An 18132-nucleotide genomic window follows, 5' to 3' on the forward strand; every position below is an offset into this window, starting at 1 on the left:
AAAGCTTTAATATACCTATGAGAAAGCTATTTGTCTACAATTAAAATCATGGTTCTGCATTAACTACATGTTTGTTTTATAATTAGCATGTTTCAGAGAAAGATGCAGCAATGAAATTGCTGAATTGATACAATTATTCTCCAATCATATAGAATAATTGCAGTTTAAGGTTTACCAAGAACCCAGTTATTCTTTTTATAATTCAAACCACCATAATAATCTGCATACATTTTGTCATACTTTACATAACTGTGCTTTCCTCATTCTTACATTTTACATTGTGGCCTTCTGGCAATTTTCCTTCAGGAAATAAGACTAAAAGCAAAAGAGGTCTACATCTTGAGGAGAAAGCAGATTACATAAAATGTACAATATATGCCCAATTAGGGGTTTTTTTTTAGTCCTTGATGGGTTTTTTTTCACCTATAACAAGACAGAGGCAAATTTTATATATCAACAAATTAAAAAAAAGCGGTTATAAGTAAAGTAGAAAAAAAGGCATACAAATGAAAACAAATATACTATTTGCTTTCTGACTGGTATAGGCTCAACATTAAGGTATACTAGATTCAAAGGCAAACAGGTGTCACATGTAGGGCAGTCTGGCAGCTTCTTAAAACAACAACTTTTTTCAGGTTCATGCTGCTGCCTAATACAGTATTTGTTTCCTGTTCAAAACTGAACTTAGTGAATTTCCCAAACAGGATTATCTAAAATAAAATAATTATGTACCTAAAACAAAAACATCTAGAAACCTGCCTTGGGCAACTTTATCATTAAATATGCATCTCCAAATTTGCTGGGCCATATTTAGCTGTATATTAATCAATCAGTATTAATTACCAACAAATGATACCCACACATACATTTTGCTTTTAAGATCTTACAGTAATTGCACCACTATCAACACATGATTGCTTTATAATGGTACATCATAAAAAATATGCATAATGACCAAAGTTGCCCCCTTATACTCTATTTTGTGGTTTTATTTTGCTCTGAAAGAATTATAGAAATATAGGGATTATAATAATATAGGGATTAAAAAACAAGGAACAAAACTTTCAGTATACATACAAACATACATACATGATTTTAGAAAACATTTCAAATATTTTAAATATTCACATTCAGTATTTCTATCCAGAATGACTCTTGTACGGAAGATATAGATCTATTTGGAAAATCATTGTTTATAGTTTGTAAATGGTGAGTAGATTTGCATAAAATTATCTTCGATTGTAGTGTTTCAATGTTCCTTTATATGCTGATTTTTTTTTTGCCACAGCAATTTTCTACATTTTGCAGATCCAATGAAACATTTACTTTTCAAATATTTTGCAATAGGTAGTGCAATAGTAATTTAATCTTCTTAGCTGCACCAATTTATATGTCATAAGAAACACAGATTTCCACATGTATACTAAGGAAAATTTGAGAGACACACTACACAACATACTCTTACCAATAAATTATTGGTAGGTTTAGAAGACATCAAAATGACTGCAGTAACTATTAGAATTGAAAATGTGTTATCTCTCTGAACTAAACATCAGAATCCAGAATTTTTAAAATGTGGCTTAATATACTGACTCTTTCTGTCACAAGTTATTTCTACACAGCACATTGGCTATAGGCCCAGGCAATGGAACCACAAAACCTGCTGGAGCTTGACAAAAACCATGATTACTAGAGTCATTCTGACACAAACAAATGTCCCTAACACTTCCCAACTCAGCCAAATGTTATTTGAAACCTGCCATCTGTATAAAAATTACACAGCTTTCGGAAAGCAACAAGTCTTGGAAGAACATGGCTTTTTATTTCCTTTGTTATTTGATCTAATAGTACTAGAAATCTATGAATTTACACAATTAATTGCATAAGAAGAAAAGTAAAATCTTCAAAAGCTAATAATTTAATATAATATTGGAGAAAATACTACATTTTAATTAATATATTTCAGAATATTTTAAAAAAAGTAAATGGACAAATGAGAATGATTTACTTCAGCACTTTGCAAACATTTTAAAAAAGGATTATCTCCAATGTCATTTCTGATTTTTTACTGCAACTAAATCCTCAAGTGCAAACTTGTTGCTGAAATTAATATTTTATATCTATTTCTGGGTATTGATGTTTTATGTGTATTTTAAAAACTTACATTATTAAAAAATGTTTGATATTTTTATTTTCCTTTCAGCATCTGTGGATGTCTCTTTTTCCTTCAAACAGGCTAGAAAAAAACTGGATTACTATTAAATGCAGCTGTTTACCTCACATTTTAAAAGATCAGGAAGGTTTGCTAATTATTTAAATTTATTGAAATAGGGCACTATATGCTTTATTAAAAATAATCCATCTTTTAAAACTATAAATATATTCAAAATACCAATGTCAGCTGTGACCATAGTTGACTGGTTTTCTGGAAGAGAGGTCTGATCTTGGTCCATACTATGTGAATCATCATTGACCTCATGTTGACTCTGACTAAGTTCTGATCGCAGTTCAGAATATTCATCTTCTTCTCTGAGGAATGAAACAAAAAATATTCAGAATAACTAAATGTAGTTTAATAATTTCAAATGATCAAAAACGCTTTTCATAGATATTACATTCAGTAATATCTAAGATGTTTGTAAGATCTAAGACATTAATACAATAGTCAATTAACGGAACATAAAGCTCACAAAATTAATCACAGAAGGTATTAAAAATAAAGCTATAGTACATTCAGTGCTGTATACTAGTGATTCAGTTATTTAAACTCTGCTTTCAAAATGTTATTTTATTCTTTTACCATTTATAACTTCCAGGTTTTCAGAGTAGCACAAAAATGGAAATACATAGCTTGCGCAATTCCACTTCATGGCTGAATGGAATTTCCACCCAGTTCCATCTGATCTACTTTCAGGGATCGCTCACAGTTTTCTTTCATTATTCGTTTGCTAGTGTGTGCGTGTTTTTCTTTTAAGAAATGCATTATTTCACAATATTAATTGGCAGTATATAAATGAACAGAAAATATACCAAATTGGAAAAATCAGTCACTTTCTTTCACAGAAGGAATCACTTTCAGTAGCATATCTCTTAGGCATGCTAAAATTAAAACAGGTAGTAATCCTTGACTTATGACATTTGAGCCCAAAATTTATTGCTAAGTAAAACATTTGTTAAATGAGTTTTGTCCTATTTTATGACTTTTCTTGCCACAGTTGTTAAGTGAATCATTGCAGATGTTAAGTTAGTAGCCCGGTTGTTAAATGAATCTGGCTTTCCCATTCACTTTGCTTGTCAGAAGGTTGCAAAAAACATGACCCTTGGATACAGCAATTATCATAAATCTGAATCAGTTGCCAAGTATCTGAATTTTGATCACGACCATGGGAATGCTGCAATGGTTGTAAGTGTGAAAAATGGTCATAAGTCACTTTTTTCAGTCCCATTGTAACTTTGAACAGTCACTGAATGAACTGTTGTAAGTCTAGGACTACCTGTACTTTAACAACTACAGAAGTTATTATTTTATACCTTATAAGAAAATTTATACTATTGTGCTGACATATTGTACATAAAATATTTACAAGTATTTCACTAATACATTTCAAAACAAATAGATTGTATTGTAAATACATAGTTCAAGGGCTTTCTCCTTCCTAAGAAAATATGTACGTTTAACTATTCAACTACAATTGAAGGCAATACTGGAAGACTTTGGATGCCCACAGAATTCCTTCAAAGATGCCTAGATTTAATTGGTTGAGTATTTTCCTTTAAGAGGATAGCAATTATTTGTGATCAAATACTAGCTGTTTATGATCAAAGGAAAACGTAAAATTATTACTTCATGTAATAATTCATGTAAGTGCACAACTATTCAAACTATCAAAACTAAATTCAAATGAGAAGTATTAGTTTATTAGAAGAACCAAGAAATATTCCAAACATGCCAGAAGTTTGTTTAAAGTTGAAATCAAAGCTATATATTTATTAAAGAAGAATTTACTAAATTCTAAATAGCACAGTAACTGGCACACAAATTAAAATACATGATAATGAAATATTGGTTAACGCTCTATGAATATGTTAATTACTGGGAACATTACACTCCAACAATAATTAGCCTTAAGCAAAAAAAAAAATTACCATGATGTTGAAGACATGTCTTTTTTGGTTAGAAGGATAATTTGTTTGCTTACTTAGTCAACTCTCTGCAATTAGTCATTCATTTCAAAACTTGAATTACTTCTTTCCTGGTGAATGAGCTTTTCACCATATTAAAACTGAACACACAAGATGCAATGAATCTCAAATTTATTCTGTTTAGCCAAATTGGGTTAAATTCAAACTAGGAGGTTATGTTAGCTTTTTTTGTATGAAAATAAACATCACATACTTGTTATAGCTGAACACAGTACAGCCAATTTGGAGGGCATCCCTTATACATACAATTTCCTTCATTTAAAGGAAAGATTGATCAGTCTTCTTTAATTTTCATTTTATAGAATCCATTTAAGGAATATCTTTCTCAAAATTAATTTAGTTTTGAAAGAAATCTGTCTAATTTAATGTATTTCAGATTAATGTGCTCCCTTTCTTTTTAACATATGCAAGCTTATACCCTGCCTCATGTTAATATTAGTATTTCTGAGTTAAGTATGACTTCATTTCACACAACTTGTATTTCCAACAAGACCCTTATACTGTGCATTTTTTTCTTCTTGCATATTTTATTTAGTAAATAAATGGCCCCATCTCCCATAGATATCACATATATTAAAATATACAAAAATAAATACATATATGTATTATACTTATATGAAGAAAGTAAGTACTTTCTTAAAAAAAAGTGTTGTACCATCTTTTTTATTTAAGGAATCAAAACGTTTGATTTTTTTGGTGTCCTCTAGGTCAGTGGTCCCCAACCTTTCTGGCACTACGGATTGGTTTCACGGAAGACAACTTTTGCATGGATTGCAGAGTGGTGTTTTTGCCAGTGCTGTGGAGTCGGAGTCGGAGTTGAGGAGTCGGAGGAAATTTTGGGTACCTGGAGTCGGAGTCGGAAGTACAAAAAACTGAGGAGTCGGGAGTCGGAACATTTATCTCCCGACTCCATAGCCCTGACAGTGCTGTGGAGTCGGAGTTGGAGGAAATTTTGGGTACCTGGAGTCGGAGTCGGAAGTACAAAAAACTGAGGAGTCGGAGTCCAAACATTTATCTCCCGACTCCACAGCCCTGGTTTTTGCGTGCAACCTAGATCCTGCACATGCACAGGTGAAGCTTTGCATGCTCACTCACTATTTGTGTGGCCCAGTTCCTAACAGGTTGAGATCCCCTGCTATAGATGTATTGGTCGTACTGACTGAGAATTGTGAAGTTCAACACATCCGGAAGACTCTGCTATGGAAAGTTGTATTACAGTATGACCCCAGACTGAAAGCTATTTATGTAAGGCTATTTAGTAAGTGTATGGCATATGTAAACATTTCAAATCAAACAAGTTATGGAAATTATAATTGCTGGTTTTCTTTCAAAGTATTTACCTGAGGAAACAGTATTCTTAATACACATTTTTGGAATCGGCCTCTCTTTAAGAAGACTGACATTTTTTCTCAGAGTTTTTAAATCTTGCATTTTAATATTTCAATACCATTGCTGCTTAACTTTGCATTTTATTTTGATACTTCAATAAAGTTGTTGTTTACCTTATGCATGTGTTATTGTTGTTTTAATTGAAAGTGTGATTGATAATTAAAATAATTACCAAACACTTTAACAGTCTTCCTTAGAGAATTAGAGAAGGAAGGCTAATACTTTCAAATCACAAATACCATCTTATGATAGGTGATATTTTCAGAAGATATCATTACATACAATTTTCAATGATATAATACATTGTCCTAATGAGAGCATATTAAAGTCTGCATGACCACTAATGTTTCAAGATACAAATGTACTTTTCAAGTAGACAGCTATTTGAAGTTACAACTGCCAAAACATCTTAGAGAGATATTTACGCAAGCGAGATTCGAATAGCTTGACACAACGGTCAGATATGGGAGATTCCATTCTATACCCTACAATGAACATCTCTGCATTTGCAGAGTGGCAGAGGTAGAAGACCTGGCTCACATCCTATTTGATTCTTGCTTGTATAAGGGGGTGAGAAACAGGTACCTTGGTCTATATACCAAACGAATGAACCATTGGGATCCCCATATCAAAACAACTTACTTTATGTGCGGCCAGAACCTGAAAATAACATTTAACACAGCACAGTACTTAAACAAAAGGGTTCAGTTGAGATCTGCATACGTGGGACTGATTGGGGTAGATTGTAAGGGTGACACCAAAATATAATTTTATGTCATTTTATTCCATTTTACATATTTATGTATTAAATTATATCTTATAACTATTGTATTTTACTCTACTCTTATTTTAAATTGTTTGTATACGATTTTATTGGTGATATGTGTTTGAACCTTGTGCTTTAATATGGCCTATAGGCTAATCAATAAAGCTATCTATCTAATGTTTCAAGAAATATATATTTATCAGGTTTTTTAAATTTTCCTTTTCAGCATCCAGCCAGGATGGATTTTTTTTAATATGTTTAATGTTGGATGTTTGGGTCATTTTTTTTTCTTTTTTGTTATTGTTACTGATGGATGTATGTTTTTTGTTTTTTCTGTTCTGCATTTTATTCCTATTGATAAAATATAATAAATATATACATAAAAAAGAAATATCATATATGTGACATTCTGGGCACAGCTAATTGCTATGCTGTTTAAATTTATTTTTGAGAACTATTAAGTATACATAATAATAGAAGTATTTTGAAATATGCTGAGTTAATCAAAGCTCTCTCTACAAAAACCTAATTTTCTAGTTATTAATTTAGCCATTGCTAACTTTCAATCACATCACAATCCTATTTTAACTTACAGTTATTACTTATCTTTCTAATAACAAATCAGATAAGTTTGCTTTTCTCATTAAATTCAAGGAATTATACACATTTTTACTTTTACTCCCCATACACTCCTCCGCTAAGGAATTAATTTGGAATTCAAACAGTGTGTGTGTGCATAGTAATTCTCTCATGGTTTACATACAATCTAAAATTTGGCCTTTTTCCAACTTTCATTCTGTTTTAATCAGTGCTGCCACAATACCTTGATATCTATGGTATGAAATCCTCTGTGAATAAAAGAGTTGTTATAATTCAAGTTATGTTAATATTTGTGTTAAAATCTTCTCACTGTTAGTTTTCTCATATGGACACTGATTAACAATCCTTCATTTTTTTCTGACCTTTTGGTAATCTGAATAGGTGACTTTGTTCCCTTGAACAACAAATCAATTTTGCAAAGTTAAGAGATTTATATTTTAAGGAATATGGAGAAAGGGAAATCCTTTTTGGGTATAAAGAGAAAAAAATATTTTTTCACTAGAAGAAAATTAAGAAACAATAAGAAATCTTCCTTCTAAGAAATTTATAGTGTAAAATAAATATGCAGCATAAAAGCATAGAATTATTTGCTATCAAGATAGGCTTTTACAGAATTCTAAATGACAATGTGTAGGGTATGTCACATACCAGTAAAGATCTAAGCAGAAGTTAAACATCTCTACATTCGCTAGTTAAGGATTCCTAAAATTAAGAAGAGTTAATCAAATACAGTTTGCTTTTTTCAAGTCATTATTTCAGAGACTTCCAAAAGTGGCAAGATAAACTGGTCTAAATTAATTATATAATCCACAACATAATAAATGGATGTAGAAATGTTATTTTAGTTAAGCTAAATGAGAAACAAGGCTTTACCCTATTGCTTATAAAAATGTATATTTTGAACTAACATCTATTTATCTATTTACACACACAACACCTTACAAAGAATAAAGAAAAAATAGCGAGCAGCAATGATATTTTCCATTTTAGCTCAATTTTTCAATAGGAAAATAATGATTTCAAGTAGTGAATATTGTCAGTACTCCTTTGTTTGCATTAATGAATTTTAGAGCAATGCCTATATTTTTAATAGAAGAATTAGATCTTTTGATGCAAACTTTATAGCATATTAAAGATTCAACAATGCGGTGCTTAACTATCTTTTTCTTTAAATTATTCATAAGTACACTATGATGTAAAAAAATCCTAGAAGGAAAAATGGTAAACTATTTTCATAACCCTGACAAAAAAACTAGTATGGATGCAAAGAACAGGTTTCAACTTAACTCTAGGTCTTATTTACATTTCTAAGATACTCTATAGTTATAATTATAACTTTAAACACTCCACATGTTTTTAAAAGATCCTTCCACTATTACCTCTTTAAAAATTTATAAAAAGTTGAATTATTTGCAAATTTTACTTTTATACTTACAATTACCATTAGAATAAATCATAATCCAATAGAAAATATTAGATATGACTATCAAACTTTAAGTTATTAGCACATTATTGTCCTCATCCTTCCTGTTATCCTTCCTAATATTTAGCTGCTCTGCTCCCTTCCCGTTTTAATCTCAATAGGGATGTGGGTCTAATCATAGGCAAATTTCTTTAGCAATGTAGCAGAGCTCAAAAAGTTCATAAGGCCATGACTATATAGGGAATCCTTAATGAACCAAGAGATTTTAATTTCCTCATCTATATTTGAGCTGATAAGGTTAAGGATTACATGTGCATGGAGAATAAATTGTAAGCAAGGACAATTTGTGACAATGTATAATATTATTATTAATCACATGATATATCTATTAAAGCATCAGTGTTAGCTTCCAATTTCCTAAGATAGCCACATGAGATATTGTTAATGTTGACCTTATTCTGGCAGAAAAATACAGAATGAATGGCACAAGAATATACTATAATAGGAGCTGAAGCTTATCATTTCATACCGAACAGAGCCCTAAACAATAATAATAACAACAAAACTTTCTGTTCATTATATAACTGGAAAAGGTTTTCACATCATTTTAAAAAGTTATGAATCATAACTTTTAATTATCATTAAAAAGGGAATTGTAATTTAAACTATCCACTATTATATTTTGAAAGAATTTTAACATGATGCCCTTTTTAAAAAGTACAATGAAAATACATTGAGCTATAACTGGTTCAGTTATACAGTAGGTGATTATAATTTCAAAATCGTATCACTTAAAAAGAGAGAATAAAACTTAATTAACTCTGTTATTTCCTTTACTGCTTTGGTAACATTATAGTTTTATTTGCCACATAACAGGAGGTTAACCTGATCTATCACAACAATTGCCGCCTAATATTTTTCCTTACTAGAAATCAAGATTTTAGTTTTCTGCATACTTGTTATTAAATTTTTTATTAATAATTACATTTTAAAACATTGACTAATCAAATGTGTAAGAATATTAGTATTTTTATTAATGATGTAATTTGCAAATTTATCTTTTACCATTTGTTAACCAAGGTCTATTTTATACAATTAATTTTTATAATGCCCTCTGAAAAATCTCAGATCAACCTTCTCTTCCGTGGCAACCTATAGACACATTCTAATTAATCTTACTTCATCAGTTAATTCTTTGCCCCGTCAGCTAAATTCAGAAGTCAGAACTCAGTTTTGATTATACTCTATGTTTTAATATGGCCCTTGGGGCAAAGATACTGTGTACCAATGGCCATGGTTGATTCCAGCTGGGCTTCTACTTGGGCAACACTCCACAAATGATGACTTGAGTGATATACTAATGGAGTAGGCAGTTCCCAAGTCTTAAAGAGATTTTTATGTAAAACCATGCATTTTAAATTTGACATGGAAACAATGATGTTTATCAGTCATGGTAAACCGTGAAGCTGAGGCTGGACCAGTGGTGAAATCCAAATTTTTTTTACTACCAGTTCTGTGGGCGTGGCAGGGGAAGGATACTGAAAAATCTCCATTCCCTCCCCACTCCTGGGGCCAGCCAGAGGTGGTATTTATCGGTTCTCCGAACTACTCAAAATTTCCGCTACCAGTTCTCCAGAACCTGTCAGAACCTGCTGGATTTCACCCCTGGGCTGGACCCTACCCAATTGAAGCCTGGTCACAGCATTCTGGATCTGCTGTAGTTGATTGTCTCTTCCAAAGGTATTCAAATTCCAAAACACAGGAATTTAGTCAATATATTTTGTTGCATACCAAACAGAAGAGGGTTTATTTGACTTCATTACAATAATTACAGCTTCCAAGCCACTTTGCCACAATACTCGGAGCTAGAATACTGATTTTTGCTGTAACAATTTATGAACAAGTCACATAATTTACAATGCTACAGTCTATTTTTCACAAACCTTTGGTAACAAGTTTTTGTTAAAAACAACTAACCAGCCCTATTTCAGATTTCAAATCTCATATTAAATTGTACATAACTGCACCTCTTTAAAGATATGTTATTCCAAGCAGTTGGAGAATAAGCAATTGCATTTTTGTAAGACAATTCAGAATGATAATTGGCTTGACTTTTTAATTATTATGTCACCTCCATCAGATGCATTTGAAAGTGTTAATGTCTTATCCAACTCATATTGTTTTGTGGCTTCGTGTATGCTTTGTTAAATAAATTTGTAAGATCTTTGGTAAAACTAAAAACCAAATCAATCCTGTCATTAAAGAAAGTCTTAGAGAAGAAATATATAATATTATATTGTATTGCACTCTCTCTGCTTACATTAATTTTTGACGTCATTAAATTATTTCTACCTGTGCCATTCAGTCCAGTATGAGTGAAAGGCAACTGGCAGAGCCCAGGACGAAAACCTTTGCAGTCATGGCACTCCATCCTCTGAAATATCATTCCTTCAGACACAAGGTTGGTCCCTTCCCTGTTGGCCTTTCATAAGGCCTTGAAGATGTGGCTTTGTGCTTGAAACTGGGCGCTCTAGAGATGGGCTCCCAGTTTGGTTATGTTGACTGTTCAATTGGGCCTTTATAATTTTTTCTGCTGCTATGGGTTTTATATTAAATGCATATATTTTTATCAGGTTTTTTTATTTTGTTAGCTGTCCATAGTCATGAATATGAGATAGGCAACCATATAAGTCCACTGAATGAATAAGAAAGAATAACAAATGGAATTGCATTAAGAGCTTATTGTTGTAATTTGGTATGGATCTTACTTTGCAAAGTCTTACATACACAGATAATACTGAATAAAAAACTATTAGCCTTCATTACTAAAATGTTTCTCTCCATATATTTTGCATACTCTGTACATGTAGTTTTACCATATAGTGATAAAAGCTTATGATTTGGACAACAAATCTATGTAACACTAAAGAGTTTTCTTGTATAAAAGCAATGGATCAGAGTAGTTGGTAGAATTAATATGGACTACTCATGAATAATACTCATTTATAGTCAAGAGTGTGTGATGCCTTAATGTTTCAAGGATAGACAGCTCTGGAAGATGTAAGAAGCTAAAGAAAGATATTAAGAATCATCTAATGCCAAAAATGGTCAGCAAAGCACAGTATCATGTTCCCTGGCAAAATCTGGGCACTGCTAATTTACCAACAACTCTATGGTTGATTTTTGGAAATGCAATCTTGTTAAAGAGTAAAATACCTTTTTCTCTTTCATTACAGGGCTCCTGATCTACTATGGAGCAGAGTTTTATCTATGAACCCTCATTGAACATATTCTCCAGCACTGGCATGGAAATTACTGGAATGAGTGTTACAGCTTCTCAATCTTCATGGTTACTGCAAACAAAACATGTTCTGTTTCTGTTATCAATAATATAATCTTCTCCAGTGATCAGAAGATTGTTGACAGACTGTGAAGGCCTCAAGTTTCTTATTCCTATTATAAATAGTTAAGCTTAAGGGTTTTTAAAAATGAACTTTTAATTTTGTGTTATTTGATATGTAAATGTTAAGGACTTAGAAAAAATGTCCAATATAGGTGGACTTGCAGTTATTATTAAGATATTCAGAAATGATTTGAATGTTGGGCAAGAGGTTTTATTAAATGTCCAGGATATTTAATGTCCTGCAGAATACAGAATTAAGTCACTGGTGTTATAAACTAAAGTCTGGAAGAATGTATATTTAGAAAGAGAAATTGTTTTCATGAAACCCAAGCAGTATGTTCATGGTAGTATCTTGTTAATAAATACATTTATCATTGTACCTTATAGTAGTTCCTTGCAGTCGATCTATTTTCTTATTTAGCTCTGCAATAATGCTATGAAGCTCTGTAATCCGTTCCTCATAACGAAGCGTTGTACGCTCTTGCACATCTTCATGCTCTCTCATTAGGTGAGATTGCTCACACTAAACAGTGTAAAAAAACATTTAGAGGTCATATGGAAGCAATATGGAACATGAGGCATCATGTTATTTTATATCATCTTCCCAAACATATAAAAACTGATAATTAGGTTTAGATTGTTAAACTGATTAACAAAAAAAAAAAAAAAAAAAAAAAAAAAAAAATCCTTCAAGGATTAATATAACCCGTAATAATACTAATTTTTGTGTGAATCTCACTATTTTGTGAAATTATTTGTCTTTGTAAAAATAAAAAAGCACCAAATGAAGTTTAGAAAGATATTTAAAACCCTGTTCTGTCCCTAGGCTCCTGGGGCTATATGAGGAAAGTTCCAAGCTGGTCGGATACAGTATATTTTATTTCTGATTGCCATTTAATTGTTTTAGTTTCCATTTGTGGTATCTGTTCTTTTTATTTTGTATTTTTATTTGATTATTTTTGTATACCACCGAGAATTATATACAGTAGTTTGATTTGAATTGCCATATAAATGTACTAACTAAATAAAACAAAGTAAATCTACTGTGCACAGTCACAGCACAGGGATAATGTATTTTCATCACCATAATATAATTTATAGTAGGTAACAGAAACTATAAACTATTAAGAGCCCTGGTGGCGCAGCAGACTAAAGCACTGTTATTAAAGCTGCCTGCAATTACTGCAAGTTCAAATCTCACCAGGCTCAAGGTTGACTCAGCCTTCCATCCTTTCTAAGGTAGGTAAAATGAGGACCCGGATTGTGGGGGCAATAAGCTGACTTTGTATAAATATACAAAAGGATGAAGGCTATTGCTTAACGCATTGTAAGCTGCCCTGAGTCTCCAGAGAAGGGCAGCATATAAATCAAATAAAAATAATAATAAAAAAAAACCTTAAAATGCTGTTGAACTACAATTTTCAGAACTTTTGAATCTTCCTGCACAATACTGGTTTCAAACAACCTCCTGCTATATTATCATGTGCATTTCCTGTTCTAGTAAGTTGTAAAAAGGTTGATTTCTGGATGGTTTGGATCTGCAAAAAAAGGTGGCAATGACATCTGGATGTCATTCCCACTATAAAGAGAAGAGGCCAATCTGTTCAGTATGTTTGCTAAAAAGAAGTGTCCCGCCTGGTGAGATCGACCACACTGAAATTATTTTTGGCTATATACCAATCTCAAACCTAATATTAAAGAAGAGGAAGACTCTAGTGGTGGATTGCTCCCGGTTTGGACCGGTTGTATAGAACCAGTAGTAAAACCGGTGGGAGGCTCCACGCACTGACTCCGACGTCATCAGGACGCTTCTGCGCATGCGCTGTTGTGAACCGGTAGTAAAGGTAAGTAGAACCCACCCCTGGAAGACTCCTACAAAAAACATTGATCTGGAACATTCCTGATGGCAACTTATGTAAAACATTATAATGTATATATGAATCACAGAATTTGGAATGAAAACCCCCATCAGTTTTAGGATATTGATACAACAACTTAATGGGTCCTCTCACTTTAAATATAACACCTTATAGTAACATACTGTAGCTTCATTACAAGGAAAGACTATACCTCTGTAGACTCAGCTAATTATGAGACTAAATTTAAATTTTAAGTGATGGAAGTTCCATAGGAAGACTGGATCATTACATTACTCAATGTATCAATCAAATTATTCATGATAATTTACAAGGTGTGTCATGTCGAAGGAAAAGAGGCGGCTAGTTTTCCAGTTAACTCATTTAGAGTAGGAGCAAAACTGGATGCAAAACCTTTTTCTCTTTAGAGTAGCTGGGATAATGCTTTAATGACAGTGGATTGATGAGAATGTTTAATAATCCTGATATGGGGATAATCTTCACATATCTGATGGGTTTATGGAATACATATTCCATTATTTTACGGTAAAACAACCACTGCCTGAAAACTAGACCAGAAATCTAAGCTAGATAACTGTGCAATCCATTACATACTGTAACTACCCCATTAACTTCACTGGAAAACAATTCATGTTTTTTTATGGAACTGTCAAATCATTTAAAGAAGTTACTCCATGCTATTTCTCACTCTTTTATCACAGCAGCAAATATTTCACAATATAACATTTTAATTAATTGAACAATTATTTTTAATACTTGGAAATAATCAGAATTTAGAAAACTGATATTAGTTATCTTGTATATTAAAATATTCACAGCCACATACCAGCTATTTTTTAATAGTACAAATCATTAAAAATATTGAATTGCATATTTCTAGTATATCAAAGATTATTAAATGGTTTTTTCTTTAATTAATAATCTGTTTTTATCAAAGAGTATCTGTGTATTAATACGTTTAATATAGTTCAAGTGTCTTCTCCTTCCAGGATGTGGATGACCATATCCCCTCTATGCTACTCTTGCAATTCTTCATAATTTAGAGAAATCCAATTATGTAAATGGTTACTGTAGGTGTTGCTTTGTGAGATCTTACTTCTTTTCTATTGTTCCTTCTAACCAAGTCCATTATATAGAGATGCATCTATGACCCAAATATTTAAGTTTTTTATGGTCCTTATGAACCTTTCCCCCCCCTCTGCCATTTCTAGGACTTCCAGGCTTTGATCTTTTGTTACTCCAAGAGATTCTCAAGATTCTCCTTAAAACTATATTTCAAAGGCTTTCAGACTGTTCTTAGTCTCCTTGGACATTCTCCATGTTTCACAATTATAAAGGAGAATTGACCAAATACAGCTTCTGATCATTCTAATTCTTCATTTTAAATCTATTTTCCTTGAGATTAGAATATTTTTAATTTCTAAAACAGTATTCCTGGCAATTTTTATTTGCTTCTTTACACCACCAGTTTTTTTCTCATCTTCTAAGTTTAAGTTTCCAAAATTGTCATTTTTTTTTTGTCTTGCTAAAGAAAGGTATAATTGATTATTGTTTTTATTTTACATCTTCACTTTGGGGGTTTTGTATTAAAATGTAACCTACACTTTTCACTATTCTCAGGCTCTTTAGTTCCTCTACTATTCCGTTAGGAGCATAGTACCATCTGTATATCTTAAATTATATATTATTTATTGACGATCAGGGTGAAGGTCTTAATTCATCAAATATTTTTCAGTATAGGCACTGAAAAGTGGAGGTGACAGAATATGCCTCTAGTGCTCTTCCTTCTGGATTAACAACTTTTTTTGAAAACTCCTTCAGTCTCAAAACAAAATTGTTCCCAGTGTAGGTATATTATAATCCTCCTTAAAATTAATAATTATAGCTAGTATGTGATCTCCAAAGAATAATTATCTGGTGATGTGATGATCTTACTGTACACTTGCCTGCTTGATATCGTAGTTTCCCCATATTAAAAAAAATCCCAGATTTCATACTGAAAGGAGTGAAGTAATCATGCTTTGCACTGACAACACCATAGATATACTGCATACTAGGAAACTACTCAGAGAATTTAAGGCAGACTAACAAACAACAATAGAAATGTGATGAATGTAATAGTTTGTGATTATTAAATTATATTAATACTAATCAAAGGATACACAATTCTGGTGTATGTATTAACTCCAAATTGAGCAACCATTTCTTTTTTGATCTTCCTGCTATTATTGTTAGCAGATAGTCTCCAGTAACTTGAAACAAAATCCTAGATTAGAAATCAGGAGACTGTGAATTCTAGTCCCACCTTAAATATGAAAGCTGGCTGGGTGACTTTGGGCCAGTGACTTTCTCTCAGCCCGACTCACCTCTCTAGCTTGTTGTTATGGGGAAAATACAAAGAGCAAGGAGTAATAAGTATGTCTTAATACTTAAGTAGCAAGTAGAAGCAAGTTGCAGTACCAATGGGTTACTCAACCCAGCAGTCAAGCTTTGTCCATAGCAACGTTCAATGTAGATTTTGGCTAATAAACTGGTTAGCAGAGAATGAAGCCCATGAAAAAGAAATGGTTCTTTAATTTTGTAAGTTTGTCAAGTGAGGAAGAGCCACGGCCAGGAATTACAATTGCAGTTCCCTTGTATTAGGCTACAGAGTATGGCCTCCAGCAGCAGAAAAGCTGACATTGGAGGAAAGAAACTCAGCTGAAATTGCAACATAAAATTCCAACTGAGAACAGTCAGAGGTTTCTGCTGTAGGACAATAAATCACCCCCACAGATGGCAAGAGAGAAACCTAGTCAAAGACAGCAGCTCAGATATTAGTGCTGAGGAATGGAAGAAATCAAGATCTCTCTAAATCAAGTGGCAGTGATAAAAAAAACCATTTACAAAATATAGAAAAAAGTTAGGGGAAAAGAAGGAGGGAACTTTGCAAGGTTCATGGACAAGAAGAATTTAAATGGCAACTTAGCTCCAAATATATAATGATGACAAAACAAGGAAAGGTATAAAAGAGGTGAAGCCAAATTTTAGTTTCTCAAATTAACAAGTTGATAAAGTATTCTGGTCAAGTTTTCCTTTTCTAACATAGTCTGGGAAAGCAGTCAAAGCTGAACCTGTAGGAGACAGACTAGCAGAGTCAGGGGAAGGAGTGAAGCAGGGAATTAGTTTAAAGTCTTTATGTAGTCAAAAGAGGACGGTCGAACATCTTGAATGCTGTCGAACCCCATCTAGTTTTTCCTGGGGCATAAGAAGATTCCAATGTATAGGCATGAGCAATAAATCAATAAACTGAAACCTTTATGTGTGGACCTGATAGTTTGCATCTGACATTAACAATTCAGAGATAAATAGTAGATGAACAATTCCTAAAAAGAAACTGAAAGTTAAAATTTGTTTTCTTCACACCTTTGTAGCATTAAAGAAAAAAAACTATTCACTAGCAACCACTTGAGTATTTCCTGAATATTTTGTACCATCCTAATATCTATAACAGGAAATATTTGTTCTATATTCTTATCGATATAGCCTAATTTTGCATTTGACTTTTTTTTTTTTTTACAATGCATCACATTGCTACTCACCTTTTTTTTCATAACTGTTATTACCAAGCCAGGTATTCTCATCCTTTACTTGTGGCTTCATTTAGTTTCCTAAGTGAAGAATTTTGTATTTATCTTTACTGAATTCATTATATTATCTTTCAGCCCATTTCTCTAAACTCTCATGATTGTTTTGAATTTTGCTTCTGTCTTCTTTGGTATTAACTGTCCTACTCTACTTTGTATCATCTGACATTTGTTTCCTTCTACCAATTCATCCAAGTCATTACAAGACTGTTTTAAGAGTCTAGGATCAGGTTCCAGTCTTGTGGCATCACACCCAATAACACTCTAATATGATGAAATAGTCAGTAGCGAATATTCTTCAAGTGCAATTTTGAGACTATTACTGTATGCATCAACCTGTCATGTCATCTCGTCCAGCCTTACCCAGTCTGCTAATCAAGTATTTTCTGCCCTTTTATCAAATCTTTTGCTAAAATAAAGGTATAGTATATGTATATTGCCACAATCTATTAAGAAAGCTTAATACCAGAAAGTAAAACACAGCTAGTCTAGCAAGACACTGCAGGAGACTTGCATTTTTCAGAAATCCATGCTGAATCATGATAACTGTTTTCAAGCGCTTATAAATCAATTAATTTTTCTACAAACAGAAATTTTGTTTCAACGGGTGAGAAGCTCAATAAATATGCATACCCTTTTGAACTGAATGTACCACTTCCATGGTATGACATTTTTTGGTCATATTTGCAGGAATTTTGTTTTTCATAAACTGTACAAACTCTTTGAATAGGGCAATAACTTGATTATGTATTATGTTCTTTTGTTTAGAAAAATAACACAATTTTGTTCCCCAATGCCCTTAGTATCAAGAAACTACTCTGATAGACTTTGTTATATTCATCTGT

The 18132-nt window shown here is 32.3% G+C and overlaps 1 protein-coding gene across 3 annotated transcripts in view; it reads right to left on the minus strand.

The window, feature by feature from the left end:
* Positions 1–18132, minus strand: part of MCC (MCC regulator of Wnt signaling pathway) — a 186165-nt gene that overhangs the window by 41901 nt on the left and 126132 nt on the right. For all 3 annotated transcript variants that reach the window (XM_034432775.3, XM_034432777.3, XM_087885988.1), the window contains 2 exons: positions 12165–12307; positions 2393–2529 (listed from right to left, as the gene is read on the minus strand). In XM_034432775.3, the coding sequence (XP_034288666.1) occupies positions 2393–2529; positions 12165–12307 (280 nt within the window). The remainder of the gene's footprint in view (positions 1–2392; positions 2530–12164; positions 12308–18132) is intronic.

The sequence above is a fragment of the Pantherophis guttatus genome, chromosome 2 (genome assembly GCF_059756535.1).
Source record: "Pantherophis guttatus breed Tessera chromosome 2, ASM5975653v1, whole genome shotgun sequence".
Lineage (NCBI taxonomy): Eukaryota > Metazoa > Chordata > Lepidosauria > Squamata > Colubridae > Pantherophis > Pantherophis guttatus.